Raw genomic sequence first — 26,365 nt, 5'->3', positions numbered from 1 at the left:
TTAATTTTTGTTTTGCTGAAATTTCATTGTATTATGTTTGAGCTATTTCTAGTTTATCTCCTAAATCCAGATTCTAACATCTACTGCTATATTCCTAATAGCTTTATGTCATAAAAATATTTAATCAGCATGTTATAGTCTCATAAAAGTCATTGATAAAGATACTGCACAGAATGTTGCCAAGAACAGGCTCCTTCCCAAGTCTCTGGGGGCCCATTTCCAGACTGACACTAGCTCATTAATCACCCTCTCTAGCATCTGGTTTCTCCAGCAGCTGAACAACTGCCCACTCACATGTGCAGCACCTCTCTGCCTTGTTCACAGGCTACCACGGCACCCACACATGGTAAATACATCCTACTGAAGCCTTTGCACTCCTCTCCTACACCAACCTAGCGGCCAGTTATAAAGAGAGAAGAAATGAGGTTAGGATGACTAGTTCAACAGGACGTGACTTAGTCCTAGAAAACAGAATGCCACCTCATGGTCCTTCCTAAGCCACCTGTTCAATGATTTCCTTTAGAACATTGCCAAGGATCAAGCACAGGGACTGGCAGATTCTGCATTTGGTTTTGTTCCCATTTTTGAAAAGTTCCTACCTCCTATTTTGCAGATTCCTTGGACGTGACTGCTGTCTATTAAGCAGCCTCAAATGTCACTCCTCAGAACAACTGGGAATATTTTTCACCTGAATTAGTACTTCCCTAAAATTTCTAAATTCCTGCATCCTTAGGACTAAAGACGATGTTGAGAAGATCCATCGTGGCCCATTGCCAGCTCTAAGCAGCTAAATCTCTTTCTCCCAGGGTCCCTGCCTCTCATTTCCACTGTCTTCTGTTTACACCTGAGTTTAAATGAACAGCTCCTGAGAGAGGTAATGGTCAGGAAGGCAAGTCAATGATCTTTGACACATTCTGCCTTCTGTTGTAAAGATTTCTGGCCAAGAGCTCTCTGGGTACAGCTGAGCACTCCCCTGCAGTTTGCCCCTGTGCCTGCAGTGTGAGCTGATTCACACACACAAGACCTTCTGGTGGGAGGAGGGGCGGCAGCCTTCCCTCAAGGGTCAGTCATTTCCTGAGAGCTTTCTACCATCTCCCAAGCACTGGGCACTTCTGTGATACTATCTCGTGGGAGCCAATCTCGGCTTCACACAGAGCTCTTCACGAGTGTCAACCTTCAGAACAGGGGTTTCGAAGGTGTCAACCTTCTTGACACACAGTGCCTTGCTCACCTCTTCATCGGAGCAATTCAACACCGCAACACATCACAAAACACTGCATGCCACAAAATTGTAGAGACACCTATGAAGCTATATCTGCTTCAAGTTAGAAATATCCTGTTTATTACAAATTATACTTTTAAATGTAAGTAAGTATGTAAGAGTAACGGACTTCACCCCCTCCTCATTATCTCCACCTGTGAATGAACAGGCATCTTTGTCACCATTTTTAAGATCACTCCAACATCCTCCACATACAAATTTTTGAGAGAGGTGGAACACAATTAAAATACGTTTCTAAGCAACATATTTTAATTAAACAATCTTCACTGGAACTCTTCCTAGAATGTATTGTGTACTTCTGTGCTAACTATAGTTATTTCTTATTCTGTTTCCTCCCTCTGCTGAGAGATTTTACTTCTAGTTGCTGCTTCTGTAAAGGCATTTTTTCCATGTGTTTCCAAGCACATTTCTGAGTTTAGTTCGATATTATGTAGCACATGGGCTTCATAAAAGCTGGTTGTTTTTTTTGTTTTGTTTTGTTTTGTTTTTTTTGCCAGCTTTAAGTTTTTAAAAACACAATCTTAAACCCATTTCAAAAGTTTACAGTTTTTGTTGAAACTGGTTTATTAGACATCAAACCCTCACAGGCAATAAAAATTTTACTGCCTTTTTATGTATTTCCAAAGTGGTGGTGGGTGTGCATGTGTGTTACACAAATCTTTCATGACTGAAAACAGTTGTTTTTTTACTTTGTTTTGCTAAAAAAAAATACCTATATCCTATGTAAAATTTATAAAATAACACTTGAACATGAAAACCCATCTAAAAATTAGATGAATTAAATAAGCACGCAATACAGATACTAGCAGGATGTCTGGCCTCGGGGAACTGCTCCTGTCTGTGTATGAACCTAAATGTGAGGTTTAAACTCTCTCAGGAAAATTTTATCTTCCCACTGCCCATCCATTCCTGATGACTCAACAATTCCCACAGAGGACAGGGGAATAGTATCATCAACTAGCAGTCTTCCCATGCCAGCAGATTTGGGGTCCTTATCTGAGTGTTTCTGCAGCCTGGTCTTCCCTTCCTGACTTCCTGTATTGGCTCATTAAAATGATTAGCTGGCAATAGAGGCATGTTTGGGCTGCTGCTGGTGGTGAGTTTAATCTTCTAACTGCATTTTGTAAAAGGAAATATTCCCTAAAAGCCTTGGTGTCACTTAAAAAAAAAACTATATATGATTGAAAGAAATTTGAGATATTTTTGTATAAATAAAAAATCAATGAATTGATGTCTATGAAGAAAATTCAATAAGCATTTATCAAGTCCTTAGAATGTGCTGCAATGTACCTGCTCAGCACCATGGAGGAATGCAAACGATACGATTTCTTTCCTCAAGAAGCCAAAAGTCCAGTAGACACTGTAAGCTACTTATGGCATATGAGGGCAATTGCTTTCACAGAGTATGTATGAACCTTCACCAAAAGGCAGAGTATCTATATCTATCGAGAGGGAATAAGGGATGAGATCAGTATTCACAGTGGGAGAAATCACCTTAATGCCTTTTGCATTTATTCCCCACAATGGTTTTACGGGGCAGGGGCTATTAATATCCACCCTTAAAAAGAGGAGGAGGCTCAAGCAGAGAAGCCACGAAACTGGCTCCAGGTCTCCCAGCACAGAAGTGAGCTACAGATTGGGCTTTGAAAGATAAGTAGAGTTCCCTCAGAGAGACAAATGAAAAGGGGGAGTGTGTGTGCTGTATGTGTCTGTGATTTATGTGCTGCCTGATGAGGCAGGACAGGGACACAATTTGGGCAGAGAGAAAAGCATGGCAGAGGGAAGTCCACAGTGGATTTAGAGGAAGTCAAGCAGCCCTACTTGGCTTGAGGGCAGTGTAACCAGAGCAAAATAGGAGTAAGACTGTAAAACTTGGATGTGAAGAAAATGAGTGTACAAATAAACATAGATAAATTAAGTTGTATATGCAAAAACCTTAGGAGTATTATAACCTAAACTATCCAACGCAGTACCATTAACAATGTCTGTATTTTAAAGAAAATGTCCTATTTTTATACTTTGCCTTCATGCCTTCACATTTCCTGCAGAAGTTAGAGAAGATCCCACCATGAACAAATCAAATAGAAAATATCAAGCCTCTCTTCTTATAAAATGTCAGCAATACCATCTATATGAAAGAATTGCTGCCGGGCGTGGTGGCTCAAGCCTGTAATCCCAGCACTTTGGGAGGCCGAGGCGGGTGGATCACGAGGTCTAGAGATTGAGACCATCCTGGTCAACATGGTGAAACCCCGTCTCTACTAAAAATACAAAAAATTAGCTGGGCGTGGTGGCGCGTGCCTGTAATCCCAGCTACTTAGGAGGCTGAGGCAGGAGAATTGCCCGAGCCCAGGAGACGGAGGTTGCGGTGAGCCGAGATCGCACCATTGCACTCCAGCCTGGGTAACAAGAGCGAAACTCCGTCTCAAAAAAAAAAAAGAATTGCTTTCTTACTAAATCTTGAAACATATCCCTGGGTAATTATTACAAGGGAAAAAGGAAAGTGGCTTATGAGCCTTGGCAGCTGTTTTGTAAAGACTGAGACAGCATGAAGAAAATTTTCTCATTCATTATTAAATAACATTTTGAGACAATCATGGGGGTAGAAACAATAGCTTTGGATCCAAGCTGGTGCCCAGGCCACTGACATGAGATTATTTCCTGTAAAAAATAAAGAGGAAAGAAAAATAGCAAAGCAAAGGTGTTTAAAAAATGAGAAAGGAATCCTCCACTTCCTCTAACTCTGTTGTGAAGAATGAGGGGAGTGAGCACCTAGGTTTCTTTGGATTCTTATTGAGAGTGGCCTCACTTATACTGCTGCGTCTTCTATGTCTTCTACGCTGTCAGCCTCGCATCCCTGTTTTCATGTTTCTGGGTCTCTAACTGGCCACCTGAAGCACATTCTTCACACCAATGGCCTCCTGCTGAGCACACGAAAGAAGTGGTGTGCAGAAGAGAACCCACACTTGGTTTTCCCTGGGCTCTTTGCTGCCTGGCCACAGGCTTTCCGCTCGGATCACTTTCTGATTAGTGACCATGTGAAGCCCCACCCCTCAGCCTCCAATGAAGACAGGACCATGAGTTGGGGCTACCCCTGAGAAGCTGCTACTGTGGTGAAGTCTCAAGCTAACCAGCCTAGGAAGTAACTTCTGAGACAGGGCTCCAACCTCCATCACATATAAAAACACTTCATTGTTTGTTTTGTTGAAACAAAAAAGTAAATGTTAGTTTTATAAATGAAGCCCATATAAAAATGACAGAATGCTATAAAGTGGAAAGTGAAAAATCACCCATCAACCCCTTCCCTCAGAGATAACCATGATTACTATTTAGCATATATCCTAAATAGCTATTTTTATGCCTGTCTACCTTTCCATCTAGATAGCTATCTGCTAATCTATTTTTTCATTTATATACAAAAGAAATATATAAGATATTTTCTTTCAAAAAATGTAGTAATAGAGATGTATTTGTTCCTCCTTAATCACGTAGTGTATTCACTTTCCGGAGTACACACAGATCCACATCATGGTTATTAAGAGTTGTGTGGTAGCTGGGCATGGTGGCTCACACCTGTAATCCCAGCACTTTGGGAGGTCAAGGCGGGTTGACGACCTGAAGTCAGGAGTTCAAAACCAGCTTGACCAACATGGTGAAACCCCGTCTCTACTAAAAATATAAAAATTAGCTGGGTGTTGTGGCATCGCCAGTAATCCTAGCTACCTGGAAGACAGGGGCAGGAGAGTCACTTGAACCAGGGAGACGGAGGTTGCAGAGACCTGAGATCGTGCCATTGCACTCCAGCCAGGAAAACAAAAGAGAAACTCCGTCTCAAAAAAAAAAAAAAAAAAAAAAAAAAAAGAAAGAAAGAAAGAAAGAAAGAAAGAAAGAAAGAAAGAAAAAGAATTATTGATAGTTGCACGGTAGTTGAGTGAAGGAAAATATTGAAATCTATCCAACTAAAGGTGACTGGGTTTTAAAAAAAATCAGAATGAAATTTTCTTGGAACTCAAAAAATGACAATAATTACTATAATATAGTTTGTATGATAATATTAGCCACTAACAATATAGAAGACTTTTTATAAGATTCTGTGTCTTATAATTCTGAAAAATCAGAAACACATTAAAAGTCAAAAAATGGCGGAAAAGTTAAACAATCTATGGTCTATTTCAATGGACTATTATAATATTTATGCATTAAAAATGATGTCTATAAAAATGTGTAACACTTTCAGAAAATACTTGCATTAGTATGCAGGGAAATATTACATATTTAGTATGATCATAGCCACATAAAATAAACTAAAATAAAATGTAAAGAAATAAAATGTAAAAAAAAAAAAATGTTCCCCAAAAGTTCACCATGAAGGTTAAAACTAGTAGTACACTTTTTTACCCTTTCATTCTTCTGTATTTCTCAAAATGTCTAAAATGAACTTGTACTATGTTTATAAATTAAAGAACCTCTATGATTTAAAAGTAAAAATAAAGTACCATTCTTTCATTTAGTCTTTCAAGAATAACAGATTTCATAGGGATCCAGGGGCACTCTCTGGCCAAGACGTGTGTCCTCACGAGGTCACACAACCGTCAGACAGTGATTGGCAATCTAGGGCACCTGTGTGGTCCAGGTCCATCCTTTACCAGCATCCCCCTATCCCCCTTCTCCAATTCCCTACATGAGCTGGGAAAGGTTCATTCCAAATCAGCCCAGTGGGTATACACTCTGCTGTGCTGAATAGGCTAACTTTGTCTGTACAGGCAAGATTAGCTTCGTGCTAGCAAAACTGAGGTTGCACTTCTCATTAACGCTCCAAACAGGGGGAACATCAAAACAGTCAAAAACTATAAAACCACATCACTGAAAGAGACCCTGAGAATCCTTTCCACCTTTCTGAGCCTCTTGTCAAGAGATTTCATATCACTGTGAAGGTTGAAGCTGCCTGCTGACGTGGACATGACTGGATTCTGATTAGAAACACATCTCTATGTTTTTAGAACTTATTGAGCCTGTTTCTGTGACTCATATCTTTCCTATTCCTACTACTGAGGAGAGAGAAGAAAAAGGTAAAATGAGGTTAAAGAAAGGTAAACAGCCATTTTTTAGTTCTAGGCAAACTAGTAAGATTGTTATTTTGATATGCACAAAAAAAAAAAAAAAAGATGACGACGACCAAGGGTACCTTTGGCATAGAATAGTTAGCATTTGGCTCTTAGGTGTTCTTTCCATTTTACATCTTCTAGTGCCTTCAGCTCTTCACCATTCCCAGAATTTCCCCCAGAAAAATTATAAGACCCATCTCCCTAGCAAAGAAAATCCATTTCAAAGGTTCAGAAGTGAACTCATTAAGATGTAGCAGCAAAATAGCACAGAGGTTAAGAGTACAGACCCTCAGACGAGGCTGACTTCAGAAGCTGCGGGTCCTGTGGTGTTGCAATACATTGCTTGCTCCCTCTTTGCCTCATTGTTATGGGTTGAATTGTTACCTCCAAAAGCGTAGTGAAGTCCTAACCCTTGGTACCTATCAATGCGACCTACTTGGAAACAGGGTCTCTGCAGATGCAATCAGTTAAGATGCGGTCACTAGGCTTGGCCCTGATCCTTTATCACTAGTGTTCTAAGAAGGGAATTTAAACAGAGACACCCAGGAAGACAGCCATGTCAGGGCAGAGGCAGAGTCGGGCAATGCAGCCACAAGCTAAGAACAAGTGGTGCTAGAAACTTGCAGGTTAGAAACCTTGTAAGTTATTTATCTTAGACTATTACCATCCCAACACCCAACTAGGAAGCCAAGACCCAGTCATCCTGCCTCTTTGACATAACTTGAATTAGCTCCCTTGTTCCTGTTTGCACTTTGTAGGATATAATAAATTCCTCTTCAAAGGTTTTAGCCTATAAATTGTTAAGTACAATGAGTTCTGAGATCCTCTCCAAAGAATTAATGTATCAGTATGTTCAGCTCCCCTGTTCTTTGTTCTCCATTTTAAAGTTTAACTTCCTGGTTCTCTTCACCCCCTTGCTCCTAGTTTTAGTAAACAATTTTCCTGCCAGTTTTAATCAGCAGTTCACATCTGTTCCCCTGGTCACCTGCTCTGACCTGAGTCACCTTTAGTTACCTGTTCTGTAACTGTCCTTCCTGCCAAACTGCTCACCCTGCCACTCTGGCTCATACCCCTGCTCCCTTTAAAACAGCCAACTGGAATTAGCTTAGACTGTGCAGTCCAACCCTAGCCAACAGAGAAACAACACAGCAGTAGGGGCTACCTGCATCAGGGATAAAAACCCCTTTCCCTCCCCTGTTCAGGTAAGCACTTGCCATTGCTCCATCCGTGAGACACACCCTTCTACAGAAGTAAAAATTACCTTATTGAGAAAATTTATATTCAAGAGCTATTTCTTTTGTGGCATCAAAAATTTACATATAACAACTTGTGGTGGCTTTGCTGAGTCCTTTCTTACCTCTTGACAAGGTTCCTCAACTGTTTCCTCCCTCCTTAGGCTCATCCCTACTCCAACCCATCCTTCACAGCACCACCCAAAACATCCCCTATAGAATTCCAATTAACCAGGTTATTCTTCTGATTTTCACCCCATCTTTCTTTGCAAGGGTTTGAGGAAATGGTCCATGCTCATTTGCCATCCCCTCTGATGTCTGAATCGAGCAATGTAAATATGACTGCTCCCCTGTTCCTCCCTCCCCACCACACAGCTTCTATCTTTCAGATGGGGAAATAAGACCTTGAAACTCACTTCCGAAAGTCTGCAAGTAACTTGAGCATGTCGTCATTGGATAGCTTATTGCTGTCTTGCCTATAGATGGCAGAAAATCTGGCATTTTTGTCAAGATTTCCAGATGCATCCTTAAACAATGTCCTGAAATAGCAAAGCAACATTTCAAAACTGGGTTTCCAAAACACCAAAATCAATTTATTATTTAAGTCTGGTTTCTATGAGAAGTCTAATTATTATTCCATTGGCTACAGCCAACAGAAATCTCATTATCTAAAAACATGGAAAACATTTATGGGGATGAGGACAACTAACTCAATTTACATAGAAACAGTTCCAGCCAATGGCTTGTGTTTACGAAACAATATACACAAGTCAAATGCTTAAAAGTAGAGTCCAGAGATAAAGATCACCCCAGGCTTCAACAGATTGGCCCGACTTCTAGCTGGAGGCAAGTAGTTGGGCCCTGGAATTCCATCTCTGCAGCTGACACTCCTGTGCACCGCCCCCAGATCCAGGTAGCACCTCTCTAGCCAGCAACTTTCCTTTCTGTGACTCTACTAAATGATTTTTCAAAATTTGGGCTTACGTATTTCTCAATTTTACATATTCAAATCCTCTTTGTCTCTGAAGAACAAACAGAATAGGCCTACTGACCCATCCATGTATCTATCTATATCGATTTAAAAGGTATGAAACGTGTTCCTTACCTTGCTGCCCAAGCAAATGGCATTCTATACTGTCCTAGTCTTTGGCATGCCTGCTTGGCATTCTTGAGCACCTTCTGAGCCACCTTGAAGACATGAAAATAAAGCCATGAGATACCATGTCTCACTGACAGAACTGTGACCTAAAGAGCCATCATTACACACTCACTAAATAAGCTCTTACCATAGCATCAGAGGCATAGAAAAGCATATCATACAGTAATGAATACGGCTGCGTTCACACTCTGTGCATGGTACTTTATTTAATGCATTCTCTAGCAGTGATTCTCAAAGAATACAGAAGGAAGACTTTCCAAAATGCATGTCTCTTCTTTGGTCTTTACCGGCAACAAACATGCTGTTTCACAGGTTTTCATACATTTCTATGACTAAATACTACTCATTATAAGTATACTGAGTTACTAATAATTACTATTATTTGGTATCCATACCACACTATATCACAGTAAGATTCAAATGAGAACACTAATTAAAATACTAAGCTTTCACAGCTCCTAATGTGCACTAGCTTATGCTGATTCCAACAATGCAAGGGGTAAGATATTAAGATACTGACTTCAGTTAGGCCGGGGTTCTCAATGCTGTATTATCACTTTCTAAATATGAATTACTGCTATTTCCACTTCCCAATGATCAATTCGGGTTTCTTATGACTTGATTAATTCGTAGTGTACAGTGAAGCTTATTTGCTTTAGGCCTAAGGCAGGCCTATTATTAATCATCTATACCCCTATTGCTAAAGCAGATAATACTTAATTTATCCAAATTTGTCTGTACTATGATAGTGCTTTGTATCAGTGCAAAGTTTGATTATCTCAGAGTCACAGTGAAGGGTCTTTTACGTTACTGCGTTTTTAATTTTTATTTTCTACTGAAGGGTCTTTTACATAAGTATATCAACATCCAACTAATTTTGGGAAATGTGCTCCAAAACCAAAGTGTGCTATAGCATCAGCATCACTATTAGAAATGCAGAGTCTCAGGCCTTGCCCCAACAACCCTCCTGGATCAGAACGTGCATTCTGACAAGACCTCCGGTGATCTGTGTGCACCATCAGCCACAGGAAGGATTAGGAAGGATCTAGAAGGATTCAGGAGCAGACAACAGAGCTGTCTATCTCTAAGTCACACTGATCTCAGCTGTGTGACTCTGTAGGCCATCAAACCTCTCTGGGCTCCACTATCCACACCTGAAAATGGGTGCTGGCCACACTTTTCATGATCCTTCCCAGTTATGAAACTTTATGATCCTACCATGATCATGCTATGGGAACTGCTGCCTTAACGAGTAACCTGAAAAATACATCCTGAAGGGAAGAGATGTCAGGAAATCACCTAGGACCTCCCCACTTTCTTCTCCAGTGAGGTATGTTCTTGCCTCCCTGGGTCAGGCGACTTAGTGGGTTTAGGTGTGTGAGTCATAGAGTACAGTGGTCTACCTAGCTGCAGGGTCACTTTACTTAAACATTTTCAGGTTCAAGATTTTTCGGTTCTAACAATAATGAATATGTTGCGGAATAAAATACAGTAATTTCACAAAATTTAAAGGTGAAAGATAAGGCATCAATAAGCCTTTTTTGCAGTGAATGAGGACTTAGCGCTCAGACATACGAAGGGTTCAAATAGAACACAGTATGTGTGAAAGTCAGAGTAAGAAAACCGTTTTTGCCCTTTGGGCTTTTTCCCCCTTTTCTTCCTTTTAAAAACATCTATTCACAGCAGATACCTACAGAGACTTTACATAAAAATTTCCTCCAAAACTAAAATTTACTCTAAATGATGTTCTAGACCATCTTGGAAAACACGAAGAAATGACTTTGATAGACAGAAAAAAATCATCTCACTATAACATCTCTGCCAAAACTGTGCTAAAGTAAGATAGTTGAGCCTTAATTCCTGCTTTAATTGAACGTTTTGGAGGTGGCAGGAAAGTAAATGCATGAATAATGTACACATGGATGAGCTTTACATTCCAGAAATAAGGAAGAAAAATCAGACTTCAGCAGATGCTCGGTGGACATGGAGGAGTGTGCAGAGGTAAGTTTAGCCTACGGTGATATGTGATTTTTACACCAGCATGAGCTGCCAATTTTCAAACCATGCATGTGGCAGGCAGAAGTAACAAAGTTGGTGTGGATGAGCCTTGGAAATGTGTGGCATACACAGTTGGGGGAGGAGATCTTATCTGAAGCCTTCATTGATTATTAATCAAAACATAAAAGAGCTAAAAGAGCTTCTCGTCCAAGGTTTTACAGACTTGGTTTAAAAAAATAAAACAGCTGCTCTCCAGAGACCAAACTTGACTTTGCTTTTATCAGCCAAAAAGGCTTACTGTTGGAAACAACGTGCCTGGGTAAACGGGCTTTTACTTGACTGGGGCTGTAATAAATGACATTGTCTTCCGGGATTTCTGTGATCTATGGTGCCCACGGCACTGTCTCGTACATGATCTGTTTGATCCTAACACAGTCCCTATGAGGAAGGCAGAGGCAGGAAGCAACATCCTTCAGGAACAGAAGGAACATCTGGAGGCCAGAGAGGTGATCTGATTTGTCCAAAGGACCCAGAGGAGTTCGGCATGCAGCAGCCAGGTCTTCTGACTCCCAAACCCATTTCTGAATGGCCATCTTCCATCCTGTGGACACAGCTATGATGCATGGGCTTCCACAGAGGTGAAGACAGAAAGCTCTGAATCCAACTTAGTAAACCTCATTCACTGCCTCTGGGGTATCCACTCCTACTGTTGACCAGTCCTTGTCAGTAAATCCAGGCTATCTCTCAGACAACCACGTAAATTTTTTTTTTTTTTTACCACGTAAATTTTTTTTTTTTTTTAAAGAACTGCAAATATGTAAAATTGGCAAGGGTAACAGCATTCAACAGATTACACTAGCCAGGTAGCACAAGATGCTACAAAGTGGCCGTCAAGTGCCCTCTGACCTCTAATATTTAATAATTCTATGGTGTGTCCACACCTAGGTACTTCCCAAGTAAAGAATACTATTTTGAAAAAAAAAAACAAAAAACCAAAAAACCAAACATACATCATGTATGCTCTCTTTCCGTATTCCACCTAAAACTCTGCCTCCTCTAGCAAAAAACAGGTGGACCTGAATCACTGACACTACTGGCCAGACCATCGGAGCCAAGGGCATCTCCTAGTCTCCAGCCTCATATATATGTGTAAGTGGACCAAAATATAATTCCAGAACCCAAGAGGCCAACAACAAATAGAATAAACTCTATTTGAATATCATATATGTACTTTCTAACAGGGAAAGTTTACTATTAAGTTGGTAATTCCTTTGCAAATTATTTTAGGATGTCAGAATTGTTTAGTCAAGTGGAGCATTTTACTTACACATAGGACTGCATTTCCTTCAAAATTAAGACATAAAGTAATAAGGACAAAATAAGATGTAGCATATTCTACATCTTGACATAAAGGTCTCTTTTCAGATTGCTTTTTACCATCACAAAGCATAAAACCCATTCATACCTTAGAAGAGTCTGAACTTTTCATATATGGCTCAGCGCAATGTGTGATACTTCCCTGAAGGACTTTTTCAATTCTGGCCACAAGAAATATATCTGGATGAGGACAAGTGACTGAAAATATTCCCTAGGAGAAAAACAATTTTCTTCAGTAAGCAGAATTCATAGCTGCATTAAACAAATCCTATAAACATTAAACAGCAAAGAATAGTGAAACCGGACAACTAGCAAAAAGCACCTAGTGCCAAACTAGTCGGCTGACAAACAGTTCATCATATGCTCAAAGTCTATTTGGTGGGGGAAGTAGCTGGAGGAACGTTTAGAAAGAAGAAATGAGAAACTAAAAGCCACTTCTTTCTCAGCTTGTTTTTAAGGTCTAATAATAAACACTATTAATTAAGAGTCTAATGACCCCACTTGTGCATTACAAGGTCAAGTTGAGCATTTTCGGTGCATTTGCATAGCATGCAAGGTGAGTCTGAATAGTAGGAATGCTGGGCTCATGCTCCCTACCTGCTTTGGATACTGCATGGCAGCTTCATGAAGGATGCCCTTGAGGATGGACGGGCTCTGCCCACTGCCATTCATCACAGCCGGGGATGCAGTGGCCAGCATTTGCCTCACTGAGAAATGGTTCAGGTCTACGTGGAAATCGGCAGAAATCTTTCGGTTGTATTTTATGTCAAACAGGGATAGAGTAACAAAGAAAGGCTCGACCTGAACAAAACGAAGCAAAACAATCCAAAAATCACTATGGCTCAAACAGGGACAAAAGAATGCTGTGTCAAAAGAGAAATGACAGGACCTATTTAGGACTGCTGCCATACATGACTACTGAAGATAAACAGTCCCGTCATTTTCCACACAGAGGATTTGGTTATAAAACATTTTAGAAAACAAACAAAACAGTTATATTACCTTATGTGTTTTGCTACTTAACATACTCTTCATAGAAAGCACAGATGATGAACTCTGTCTCCTGGAATGCTGAGCACAGACCTACCACTCTCATCTTTCATCATGAACATCCTGTCCTTACAGGCTAAACAACCTCCATATTCTTATCCAAACACTACACCTCTTTGATAACAGGAACTAGGATTTCTCATCCAGGCTGCACTGTCAAGGCACATCTGAAACATCTATTTTTTCCAAAATCTTTATTTTTAAAAAGAAAAGTTACATTTGTAGTGGGTCCTTCTTCATTTTCGGCAACACAGCATTGCAAATTGAAAGATAAATCATTGCACTTGACAAGAATCCTTTTTCCAAACTTCTCTTCGAATGGCTTCACTTCTGGCTCAGCTGATAAGAAGTCGAGCTTCTTTAAAAGAAAATGTAAACATATAAATAAATTATGCTCCTATTTTAAGAAATCATCATAAATGCATCCAAAGGAAACAGAATAAAACATGGAAAAGCTATATACACTTACTTACTCACAACAGTGTTGCTATTATATAATCAGTTTCTACAGTTTATAGTAGTTATATACATAGTTTATAATAATGGTCAAGGACACATTGGTACTGAAATTGTACAGAGCTTGAAAATTATGATTATGAACAACATAGCCAATGTCCATCCAGTATCCAAGCAAGTGTCCATCAACAGAGGTGTAAGGATACATAAAATGTGGTGTATACATACAATGGAACATTCAGCCACAGAAAGAAAGGAAATTTTGACACATGCTACAATATAGATAGACTTTGAAAATATTATGTTAATTTTAAGAAGCCAGATACAAAGGACAAATACTGTATGATTCCACATTTATGAGGTTCCTAAAATAGGCACATTCATAGAAGAGAACAGAGGTTACCAGGGGATGGGGGAAGAAGGAAAGGAAGGTTATTATTTGGTACAAAGCTTCCATTTGGGAGAATGAAGAAGTTCTGGAAATGGATGGTGGTAATGGTTGTACAACAATGAATGTATTTAATGCCACTGAACTGCACACTTAGAAATGGTTAAAATGGTGAATTTTATGTAATGTATATTTTGCCATGATAAACAAAAACTGCTTAAAAACAAAGAAAAAATAAAGACATATATACACACATACATGTGGTTATAAGGTCTGTGAGGAAACAGAAAAGTACATATTGTTACAGCTAAATGGAAAAGGTTTATATTTGAGCCTGAGCCAGGAATTATCATCAACTTCCAGGTATCTTCAGTGATACCTGTTATTTTCTGATGGTTATTTTAACAGGTAAATTAGATGTTCTTTGTGATCAGAGTATGTCTTTGAGTAAATCTCTCTCAATTTTCAAATATGTATTGAATATCAAATATTCACAATAGTAAGGCTGTGGTGATGAGATAATACATTTTTTTTCCTCTTTTCCCTGAATTTTTTATATTGTTATTTTTCTTGTTCCAAAATAAACAAAGCAAACAAATAAACAAATAAGCCCATCGATGATTTTCTCTCCCACACTTGGTTTTCAATGTTAAACATTTAGGTAGTTCTTACCTGGGCATCTGGGTCCAAATAAAAAAGTTTGACTCTGCTTTCACTTTTCAGTTTGATTTCTGCTTCTCTGGCACTCTGATAACAAGATAAATAGAAATTACATTTAACAAAATCCTTTTCTTGTAAAGGTGTCCAAATACATTTAAAAGCTGCCCAGTCCTGAAGCCTGAGGCTTCTGGAAAGCTCTGCCTCGTGTTGGAGAACCGCTGTGTGTGCCAGGGAGTGTGCAGCACAAAAGGTAACCACCAGGAGGGAAAAAAGAGAAGGAAGATGAGATTCAGCCCTTCTGAAGCTCACAACCAGTGGCAGAGTCAAAGTCAACACAAAGAATGCAAAAGAGAATAATTAAGCATCTGTGCGTCAAGAAAGGCTTCGTGAAGTAAAGGAATATGGGATAGGCTTGGAATGAAGGGATAGAATCGAGCTGAACATCCCTGGCTGAGTGAAAAGGATGCACAGACAGACACTGAGGATGGAAATGAGCCCAGATGCTGGAAAGGGTTTAGTCGGGTCTAGTCTATGACTGGGTACAAGAAGGGAAAGAGGAAGGAATATATTTTGAATGGTGTGATAGAGAAAACGATGGCTGATCTTGAAGGACAAGATGCTGATTCATTCACTATTCATTGAGTACCTCTTTTTTTTTTTCTTCTTTTTTTGAGACGGAGTTTCGCTCTTGTTACCTAGGCTGGAGTGCAATGGCGCGATCTCGGCTCACTGCAACCTCCGCCTCCTGGGCTCAGGCAATTCTCCTGCCTCAGCCTCCTGAGTAGCTGGGATTACAGGCACGCGCCACCATGCCCAGCTAATTTTTTTTTTTTTTTTGTATTTTTAGAAGAGACGGGGTTTCACCATGTTGACCAGGATGGTCTCGACCTCTTGACCTCGTGATCCACCCGGCTCGGCCTCCCAAAGTGCTGGGATTACAGGCTTGAGCCACCGCGCCCGGCCCATTGAGTACCTCTTATGGGCCAGGCCCTAGAGACATAAATGTGAATGAAGAAAGTCCCTACCGCCAAGGAATACCAGGTGGGGAGAGAGCTTATAAACAGGTAATAAAAACAAAATAAAGTGTAAGGAACAGTGGGAGCCCACTTGGACAAGGGGGTAGTAGTCAGGAACTACCTCCCAAGGGAAGGCCCATCTTAAAGGACAAGAACACTTGGCCAGGAAAGGAGAAAAGTGCATTCTAGGAGAAGGCACAGCAGGTGCAAAGGGACAAGTCACACCTGAGCAATGAACACGTCACTCATCACAACTAAATGGCAGGGCATGATTTAAAAAAAAAAAGTGAAGAGAAATCAGTCTGGGATTTGCATCTAAGGACTAGGGATTTCATTCAGAATCTAAAATATCCTGCAATATTTTAGGCAAGAGAATAAAATGAGTTCCACATTTCAGAACCATCACTTGGGTAGGGCAGAGGCAAATGGGTTAAAAAGGGTAAGACCTGGAGGTCCACATTTCTTTCTTGGGTTGTAACACCAGCCTCCCAGTCTCACAGCAGGGCCAATTAACAAATCCCATGTTTCTAGCTTGGGCAGCCTGCTGAATGGTGAATCCATGAATAAGACAGAAAACTCAGGAAGAACACATCTGCAAAAAAGATGATAATATCTTTACCATCTTTGTGTAGAGACGCCTGGGTAGAGATGCCTGTGGAATTTCCAACTGGAAACATCCAATAGACAGCTAAAGGGATGAAACTTGAGCACAAGGCCGAGAGGAAGGCTGGAGTTCCAGACTTAGAGAATGTTGGCACACAGGTGGGTGCAAGTCTTGGGACTGGATGAGATGTCCTTAGGGAGAGGGTGAAAATGAGTCTGAGGGCAAATCCCAGGGGGCCAACATTGAAGAGGTGGACAGAGGAGAAGCCACGGAAGAAAACAGACAGATGGTGGCAGAGATGGGGGCTGGAGATGTGGGATTTTGGAAAGGAAAGAAAGAGAGGCTTTTCAGACATTCACAAGATAGAAGTCATCTTCATCTTTACGATTTTTCATGCCTGGTGCCTCCAAGTCTACATTGTGTTCTTGGCAGTCAGAGCTCTCCACTACTCTCAGTCTCCACAGTTATGTCTATGGGTCGGAATAGAGTGTACTCTCTCATTTGCTACTTTCCCCAAAGACATGAGTCACATCTCAGCACTTGATGATGGGGCACTCACAGCCACAATGGAAAAGGTGTCTTTTCTTCTCTGTTGGTGGCTGAACAAAGTCTATTATTACATTTGTAATCATGGCTAATGAGAAAATAAGCATCTTAATTTTCTTAGCCATGTGATTGTTGTATATAACAGGTCTTTAGCAATGATCCAAACTATCATGATCAGCTGTCTGTGTTTAAATAAAATAATCACCAGAGTACCAGGAAACTGGGTTCTGGTTCTAGTTCAGTTAAGTAGCTGTGCAAATTACTTAGCCTCTCTGGATTCCATTTTCACTTCTGGGTAAAAATGTTAAACAAGATGGTGGCTCCAGTCTCTTACCTCACAGAGTTTATCTTGATGCTAAATGGGAGCCTGAAGGCTATGGAGGTGAAGGGGCATTCCTGCAATCTTCTGTTTATGCTTCCAGGGCAAAACACGTGCCTGTGGCAGAGGCAGGCACTCTCCGCATGGGAGATGGGACCACTTCATTCTATTCTAACCTACCTATCACCTTTCCTATTTTTTCGCACCAAAAGAGCGAGAACATGTGCAAGTGGAATCTACTTAACCGAACTCAAAGAATTTGCTTTACATTTGCATATAGCCTGTGGTGTTTCCTAACAAAACCGTCAGTACTAGGTGCTGCAAGCCACCACCAACAGTTATCCATTCTACTTCTGAATCATCCGCTTGAGCCCTTCAACAAAGGCAAATACTGTGTTATGATCTCAGACACTAGAGCAGAGGAGTGGGTTCTTGATGTAGATGCAATTCCTGCTGCCTTTCTGAAAGATGCTTGCTGCTCAAGTTGACTGTGCTAGGAGATAAGAAATGAATAAAGCAGGAACAACTGCTAATGAGCTCTGTATAATTAAAGAACAAATGGGAATGCAGACATATGAAAAGAAAAACAATTAACTACTAGCCAAAATAGACATAAAGCATTCTGATTTTGTCACTAACACCCAAAAGATATATTCTTACCATAGACATCATTTATTGGAAAAGAAGGGACAACGTTAGATGTAAAAATAACCGAAAAGCTTGTAATCTACCTGATACACATTGACAGCTCTGCTATAAGATAAATAAAAAGCAAATTCAGCTTCTTAAAGTTCCTCCCACCCCTCCTAAGGTCTAGGATGATGCATTAAACAGAAGGGATGCCCAACACAGGCTGAAGGAATTACCAAGTAAAATCTAGGAGGCAGAAGAATGTGGTTCAGGGAGAGCAGGACTTTGCCCCAGAGTCAGGAAACAGTATCTGGAAGATTAGCTACAATAAGAGCTACAATTTATTGATAATAGCCAATATCTACCTGCTAGATATTACCCTGAGGGCCCGTTTTAATTTTATACGACCTTAGGAGGCAGGTACTATTATTGTCCCTATTCATTAAAAGAGAAGACACTAAGTTAAGGCATGAGTGTTTGGTACTTTGCCCAAAGATTTACATCATTAAACAGAGGCCTGGCTTCTAATTCAGGCTGCCTGGCTTTAGAGTCTCAACTGTTACACTACACAAGAAAGGAGAAAAAAAGGTAAAGAATATGAACAGGCAAGTCAGAGAGGAAGAAAAACACAAATGGCAAATAAACATATGAAAATACAAGAAATATCACTAATAACCAGCAAATACAAATAAAAGCACAGTAAAATACCATTTTACACTTGTCTGGTGACAATGCAGAGAAACAGAAATGTAAACTGTTACAGCTTTTTGGGACAGTAACTTGGCAATATTTAAAGCATTAGAAACACAATAACCTTCGACTTAAAAATCCCACAATGGGGAATTTCTCCTTCTGAAATAAGAGCACAAGTATTTAATACCATGTTGTTTATCGCGTACTGTTTGTAGAGGCTAAAAAACTGAAAAAACCCTTAATGTTCATTAATAGGGCGATGGCTGAATAAACTGTGCAGGAGCGACAGCTGGAATACCATGCAGCTTGCTGATATGTATGCTAAGAGGGAACCAGATCTTCTGCTGATCCAGAGGGACATCTACGAAACATTTTTAAGTGATAGAGCAAATTTCAAAATAATGTATCTATCATGAACATATTTTTATAAAAAATCTTTAAAACGTTACATACGTGTATCTATATTTCTATGAGCAATCTGTTTGGTGAAAGGGGAATTTCAACAGGTTATTAATGTCAGTGTTCTCAGGAATGTGAGAATGGAGGATGAAGGGAAAAGGTGAACTTCTCTTCATACAACTCTGGGTCTGTTTACTTACTGTAACAAGCACACTTATTTTTAATTCAAATTTTAGTAAATATAGTAAAATAAATAGTTGTAATATGTACTTAAATAATCTAAGAGCGGACAAAATACAAATATAACAAATACCATCCCAAAGACTGTAGTTGAGCAACTCTCAGGCTGATGGAAACCAGCTCTGCTCTTAAAATAACCTGTCTATATTGTGATGGTAGGAAGAGCCAACTGGCTTTTCCCCAGATACCCTGTTGCCTCTTTCCTGCCCAAAGCCCATTGACTACTCTGGGTTCCGTGGAGAGGAGAATGAGAGGAAAATGGAGACAGAATCTGGACAAGGGCAGAGCTGTTCTCTGTGGAAACTGGAGTTTGCTGAGAAGACAAGGAAGAGAATGATTCATCTAAAACAGGGAGGATTCCCCAGCCCCACCCTATCCTGTAAACCCTACATTCAAGCACTAATGACACACCCGACAAGGTTTTCTTCTTTGTCTTAAGAAGTAGTTATGGACCAAACATTCAAGAGTTTCCAGAAAGTCTGCTGTTGGCTTTAGGCATACTCTGTGTCTTAAGTTTATTTGCGAGTAGATAAACAATACAGAGTCAAAGACTATGGCCAACAGCATCTTATTTTAAGGCTGAATTATCAGAAACATTGTGTTGATTGTTGGGTCATTTATACAGAAGGGGATGGAATAGGAGGACTCTGCAAAACACTTTGAGGCCAGAATATATGCTCTAATTTAAAAAGTTATCATGATTTATTTCTACTACTTCCAAGACACCTAACTCCTCAGGACCATCAGCTCATCCTCTTCACAAAGGAGACCCAGAAATGCAACACCAGCTGATCCCACAGACAGAAGCCTAGCCAGCTCCTTTGTGTCATAGTGCAAGGATATTGTTTTCTTGATTGGAATCTAGGAAATGAAGTACTTATTACAGACTTGGTTTAAGAAATCAGAAAAGGTATCTGTGAAACCGTTTGGGTTCTAACAAGTTCTGCTGAGAATGGCCCTTAATCCTCACTCCATCTCTACGAGACTATAAAGTCTGAGACATACTTTCCACTGGATGTAACTGCGGAAGATTTACCTGGAATGATAAGTTCATTTGCTTAAAACAAAGTTGAAAGGTAAAAAGATGTGAGGAATTCTGTATTCAGATAAAACTCTACTTCTCTTTCAGAACCACATGGGGAAAGCAAAGTAAAAGTTGGCTGCTATTCTTTGAGCACAAAAATAAAAGCTCATAAACAGAAAAGCTGTGGAAGAAAATGTAAGGTGGGTTTTCTTCACAACATCTTTATATAAGGAGATGACATATATGTTCTGATGTCACCTAAGATATAAACGTAACCAGAGAAAAAAGTTATTAAATAACTAATAATGGAGTTTATAACCTGATTATGTTACTCCTTGACTTTCTAGAAAAGAACTCAATTAGCTAACTTGAACTATGGTTTGTGTACCTAACTAAAATATTTATAAGACTGATGCTATATACACTGTTATATTTACAATAAAAAATGTTTGGTTTCATATCGGACAATAGGAGGAAAAGAACCAGTTTTCAGGTAGATACAGTGTGTTCTCTAATAAGAAAACAATAAAGATGTTCAGTACTAAATGTACAAACGTAAGTCCCAAGATTAGGCAAAAGATTCTGAAAACGTAAGCCTACATCACTCACACAGTAAGTAATAGGCCCTTCCATAATATTCCAGAATGAGACATCAGTTATTTTTGCACTAAAACAACTTCCTCTCAGTCACATCCTGTTTGGCTACGTCTCAGTCGCAAAGGAAAACAAAAGCCGGGGCAACAGGATGAAGGAGGCAGAAAGAGGAGCTGATTAGAAAGGAACCTGCCATTCAATTACACCTTTGGCCTGGCTCCATTGTTCTAGACTTTTTTCTGCAATTTTACTGAACTGTGGCCTGCCTCTCAGCCTGACCCTCTCTTGCTCCTTCCCTCACTGATACTGACCTCTTTACTTCTTCATCCCCTAGTAAACTTGCACAGTTCTCTCTCCCCACCCCTCTCCCTACTCTCTGATTCTATAACCACGGAATCCATTCCTCCTAAAAATGGGACAACCAGTAGTTATCAGGTCAACTTCTTTGCCTTCTCAACCAGTGCAAATAGTCCAGATATCCTACAGGGAGATGATAAAGAGCCAAAATTGCACTCTTGCTCAGGAACTCGGCTGCTCACACTGACACCACTGAGCTAGCCTTTAAAAGGCAAAGCCCACAGATAGCCATGTGCTGAGTGAATAACTCATCTCCATTTTCCTCATTGCTTTTCCCTTCAAAAAATTACTTTCTACATTTTCTACCTTTTTCTACCTTTCTAAATAAAAGTATTTTTAAAATATGGAAAAGCTAGGGGAAAAGAAAAAACAGTAAATCCTCTAACAAGAATATATTTTTCAGGTTTTGACCGTGACTCCCAGTAAGAAATGTTTTAACATTTGCAACACAAAGATAAATGTCTGAGGTGATGGCTATCCCAATTACCCTGATTTGATCATCACACACTGTATATAGACATCAAAATATCTCACAGACCCCCAAAATATGTACATTACATACCAATGAAAGTAAATAAATATATATAAGAGCACACTAAGAAAAACAAATATCTTTTATGTTTGTTTGCAAGACACTATGCAAGACACACACACACATTTGATATATATATATGCACGCACACACACACACACACACACACACACAGTACTCTACCCTTAATAATAATATTTAACATAAAAAATATCATTATTAAGGGCAGTATACTTTCATATTCTCCATTCAATTCTATTACATTAAAAAAAAAAACCCTTTCTTCTTTTTTGAGAAACAGCCTTGCTCTGTCACCCAAGCCAGACTGCAGTGGCACGATTTCAGCTCACTGCAACCTCTGCCTCCTGGGTTCAAGTTATTTTCCTGCCTTAGCCTCCCGAGTAGCTGGGATTACAGGCACCTGCCATCACACCCAGTGAATTTTTATATTTCTAGTAGAGACGGGGTTTCACTGTTAGCCAGGCTGGTCTGGAACTCCTGACCTCAATTGATCTGCCCACCTCAGTCTCCCAAAGTGCTGGGATTACAGGCATGAGCCATCCCGCCTGGCCTAACAAAACTTTTTAAGGTGAGTCACATAATGTTTAGCTAAAGAAGCCTGACACAAAGAGTACATGTATGACTCCATTCACAGAAAGGTCTAGAAAAGTCAAAACTAATCTACAGTGATGGAGGTCAAAATAACGAGGGTCTCAGGTACAAACTAGCCTGAGGGCTGCTTACATCAGTGTACGAATGTGAACTCCACTGAGCTCTAAATTCATGCTTGAACATTCTGCTCTTGTAAATTATACCTCAATAAAAGTAATAAAAAACTAGAAACAAAAAGAAGCAGGGGTTGAAATCAAACTGATTTCAACAACTAAAATGGCTTTAGCTAACTTGTAACATATTATTTAAAAACAGTTCCAAATATTTTAAATGAAAAAATATATATAATTATACTTACAAAAATACAAGTATACACAAATGTACACATTTATATTAAATATATGTATATATTTAAAAAATCTCCCTAGGTCTTAGAATCAAATAATACTGAATTATATTGGCTGGGTAGTAACAGAAGAAAGGAGGTGACAGCTCTTGCATATCCTCATAGGAAAAAGCATAGATTTATAATTAATCAACATTAGGTTCAAGTAACACAAATCTTCTCCTAGGTATCTAATCTGTTCACCCAGTAAGTGCAGAAGGTTACTTTCTGAATTCTAGGCAGCATCACATATATTACCTGCTGAAACAAACTAAAACCCAAACAGGTGCAAACATTTTGTTTTGGGAAATTATGAACCCCCAAACATCCAGAAACGAAAAAGCAAATCTCAATGCAATATATGATCACAGACATTCATAACACAAAAACACAAACACACAAGCCAAAACTCTCCCCAGACTAGGAGGTGGTTACAATGGTGGCACTAAAATTAGCTTTAATAGGCAGGTGCTAAAAAGATACTGTGGTAACAGTCAAGTCCTCAAGAAAAACAATGCTCTAAAGTCCCAGCCAGGGAGGGAGATTTTATATTTGAGAACAGTCATGTTGTCTTAAAATAAAGGTCAATGCTGAATGCTAGTCTATTTATAATCCTATATAGATAAACCATGTTCTATTACAGTGTTTAAGATGTGGGTGTGGAGAGCCACCATTTCACTCTAGTATCAAAAAAGAATAAAAGAGCAGTAACAGAATAAGAGTGTAAAGGGCTAGAGAAGACAAAGATATTTCTCTCATTTAAGAAAGAATCATTCACAGATGCACACAAGGAGACAGGAACAAGGATACTCATTGTAGCATTGTTTATAATAGAAACAAATAAAATAACAGAACAGTTGAAATGTCTATACAGTACAAATAAAAGGGGTGAATTTTAAATTTTTTTAAAGCACAGAACAATACATATAGTATGTTAGTGTTTGTAAAACAGTTTTAAACATATTAAACACCGTATATATTATTATGATAGATTTATTTGTAAAGATATAAAAATGAAAATAAAACTTTTAATAGTGCTTGTTTCTGATTTGCGCTGTGGGAAGAGAAGAGAATGGGAATAAGGACAGTGTTTAAAAGAACTTCAACTATAACTGACATTTTATAACTTTTAAGAATATGGAAGCTAAAAAGGCAACATCATAATAGATATTTAATCTGGGAGGTGGCAGTATGGTTGGTTGGCTTTTCTTTGTGCTTTTCAGTAACTTTTAAATTTCTCAAAATTGTAAGACACAGGAATAGGTTATTTTTCTTTACATTGAGAGTGATCTAGAAACAATTTCTGAAACTCAGGCAACCCCTGGTTTTCATGGCAAGATACCAGGTCCTTCCTCTTTAGAACTGCGTCTATTAACCCAAGTAAGGGAGAGCACGTGTCAACACAGAAAGTAAGATGTTATTATGAGAACACCTACCTATGTGTTTCAGTTAGTTCTTCAGTACTTGTGATGTAGTGTTAAGCATTAACGGGGAAAAAACACTTCAGAATAAATGGAGAATACTTTGTATTCTAATACTTTTTATTACTAGATTTTAGTATTAGATTTAGTACTAGAATTCTAATACTTCTAATACTTTTTTAGAAGACAGACTGAAGTTGTACTGCATTGAGTACATGTCACCTCATAGTCAGGTCAGAAAAAAAGAGAGGTAATCAAAATGTAATTGTTATGATTTCAACAGATTCCACTGTGGACAAACCAATGAAATGAGAAATACTTCAACAGCATTCAATGAAGAGCAGAAGATATAAGATGATGTTACCTTGGCAAGTTCCGGCAGGTAGCTATCTAAACCGGAACCAGAACCTTCCAATTTGCTTTGTTCATCATCTAAAATGGCAAAACAGATTATTGGAGTCACTTGTAATTCATAGTATTTCATTTGAAACAGAAGGAGGAAGGCCATCTCTCTTAAGTGCCTTCAATGGAACACAGCGGTTCCCCACTCTGGATGCTCATGGGAAACAATTGGGGGGCTTTGAAAAAACACTGATTCACAGGCCCAGTGGTGAGAGTCAAGACACTGAGTAGCTGGTATAGCACGGACACTGTCCAATGAGAACTGACACTAGCTATGAACAACGGCCTGCATGAACACATCCATGAGACACCCTAAAAGTCAGACCTGTCCAGGCTCCACCCCAGGCCAACTAAATCAGAATCTTCTGTGGGACCAGGCAAGCAATATTTTTAAAAAGCTCCCAGGTACTTTTAAGAGGAAGCCAGGATTGGGAACGAAAACATGAATTGCCAAGAACACAGCCAGATTTTTCTCATCAATTTAATCTGAGGCTCTCATGCATTCTAATTATTACTAATATTTTATAATACAGTACAAATTCTATGCTAGATAATTGAGATTCATTTTCTTATTTACTATTCCCTTCTGACCAGTAATTTTCATTTTTATTCCCATTTTATAGGTGAGTAAACTGAGGCTCAGAAAACGTCAGCTGTTTACTCAAGGCCACACAGCTGAAATATGGTATTTATGGGACTCAAACCCAAGTCTTCCTTTCTGCCTCCGAAGCTTTGGTTCTTCCCATTACATGATCTCCATATATAAAATGTCAGGGAAGTAGGTGATAATGTGACAAAATCTTTGCTGACCAGCTATTTGTAAAGAGCTCCTATCTGTCCCACCTCTCATGAACTTGGACAACACAGGTCTCTTTCCTATACTCGCCTGGAAAAACTAAAGGCACCCACAGAGTGTGTGTGCCTGGGGGAAGCCAAGCCTACCTACCTTCATGAGAGTCGCCATTTCGCTTTTCTTGCATTGCAGCTTCAAAGTTGAGCTGGAGAATCTTATTTAGAATTGTGATCCATTCTTCCATTTCCACTTCACTGTCCGCTGCCAGGAGATAACTACTTTTGTCTTGCATCTTGAGCTCAAAGGCAAAACGCCTGACTTTGTTGTTCTGAAATGGAAAAGGGATAAAGAGACCCATTTTAAAAGAATTAGAACTGCTTTGGGCTGGGTGCGGTGGCTCACGCCTATAATCCTAGCACTTTGGAAGGCCGAGGCGGGTGGATCACGAGGTCAAGAGATCGAGACCATCCTGGTCAACAAGGTGAAACCCCGTCTCTACTAAAAATACAAAAATTAGCTGGGCATGATGACGCACACCTGTAGTCCCAGCTACTCGGGAGGCTGAGGCAGGAGAATTGCTTGAACCCAGGAGGCGGAGGTTGCAGTGAGCCGAGATTGCGCCATTGCACTCCAGCCTGGGTAACAACAGCGAAACTCCGTCTCAAAAAAAAAAAAAAGAATTAGAACTGCTTTAAAATAACTTCTCTCTCTTATTTGCTGCTGGGCGCTATTTCATTGGCATTTAGAAGCAAGCTACTTAAAACTGCAAGCCCCCTCCTCATGAAACCCCATCACTATCTACCTTCCCTGCTTTACTTTCTCCACAGCTTTGTTTTCCCATCTGACTCAGTACCTACTTTACAGACTTATTTGATCACTGTGGGTCCCTGCAGCGGGATGAAAGCTCCTCAATGCTCCCGTTTTGTTCAGTGCTACACATCCTTAGTCTCTACAACAGTGTCTCACACATAGTGGGTGTTTGAAAACTATTTGTTGAATAAATGAAATTTTACGTAAAATTTTCATATTTCTTCAGCTCCTATTTTTTTAAATGAGGTAACGTATGGTATTCCATTTCGAGAAGCCATATC

At 39.5% G+C, this 26,365-nt stretch overlaps 1 protein-coding gene across 31 annotated transcripts in view; it reads right to left on the bottom strand.

The window, feature by feature from the left end:
• Window positions 1–26,365, bottom strand: part of DOCK9 (dedicator of cytokinesis 9) — a 294,205-nt gene that overhangs the window by 99,098 nt on the left and 168,742 nt on the right. For all 31 annotated transcript variants that reach the window (XM_074387504.1, XM_074387512.1, XM_074387508.1 and 28 more), the window contains exons 8-15: window positions 25,428–25,602; window positions 24,444–24,511; window positions 14,720–14,794; window positions 13,421–13,561; window positions 12,751–12,954; window positions 12,242–12,364; window positions 8,725–8,807; window positions 8,036–8,158 (exon numbers count right to left, since the gene is read on the bottom strand). In XM_074387504.1, coding sequence (XP_074243605.1) covers window positions 8,036–8,158; window positions 8,725–8,807; window positions 12,242–12,364; window positions 12,751–12,954; window positions 13,421–13,561; window positions 14,720–14,794; window positions 24,444–24,511; window positions 25,428–25,602 — 992 coding nt within the window. The remainder of the gene's footprint in view (window positions 1–8,035; window positions 8,159–8,724; window positions 8,808–12,241; window positions 12,365–12,750; window positions 12,955–13,420; window positions 13,562–14,719; window positions 14,795–24,443; window positions 24,512–25,427; window positions 25,603–26,365) is intronic.

This window comes from Saimiri boliviensis, chromosome 16 (assembly GCF_048565385.1).
Source record: "Saimiri boliviensis isolate mSaiBol1 chromosome 16, mSaiBol1.pri, whole genome shotgun sequence".
Lineage (NCBI taxonomy): Eukaryota > Metazoa > Chordata > Mammalia > Primates > Cebidae > Saimiri > Saimiri boliviensis.
This window is presented reverse-complemented; position numbering and strand designations above follow the sequence as displayed.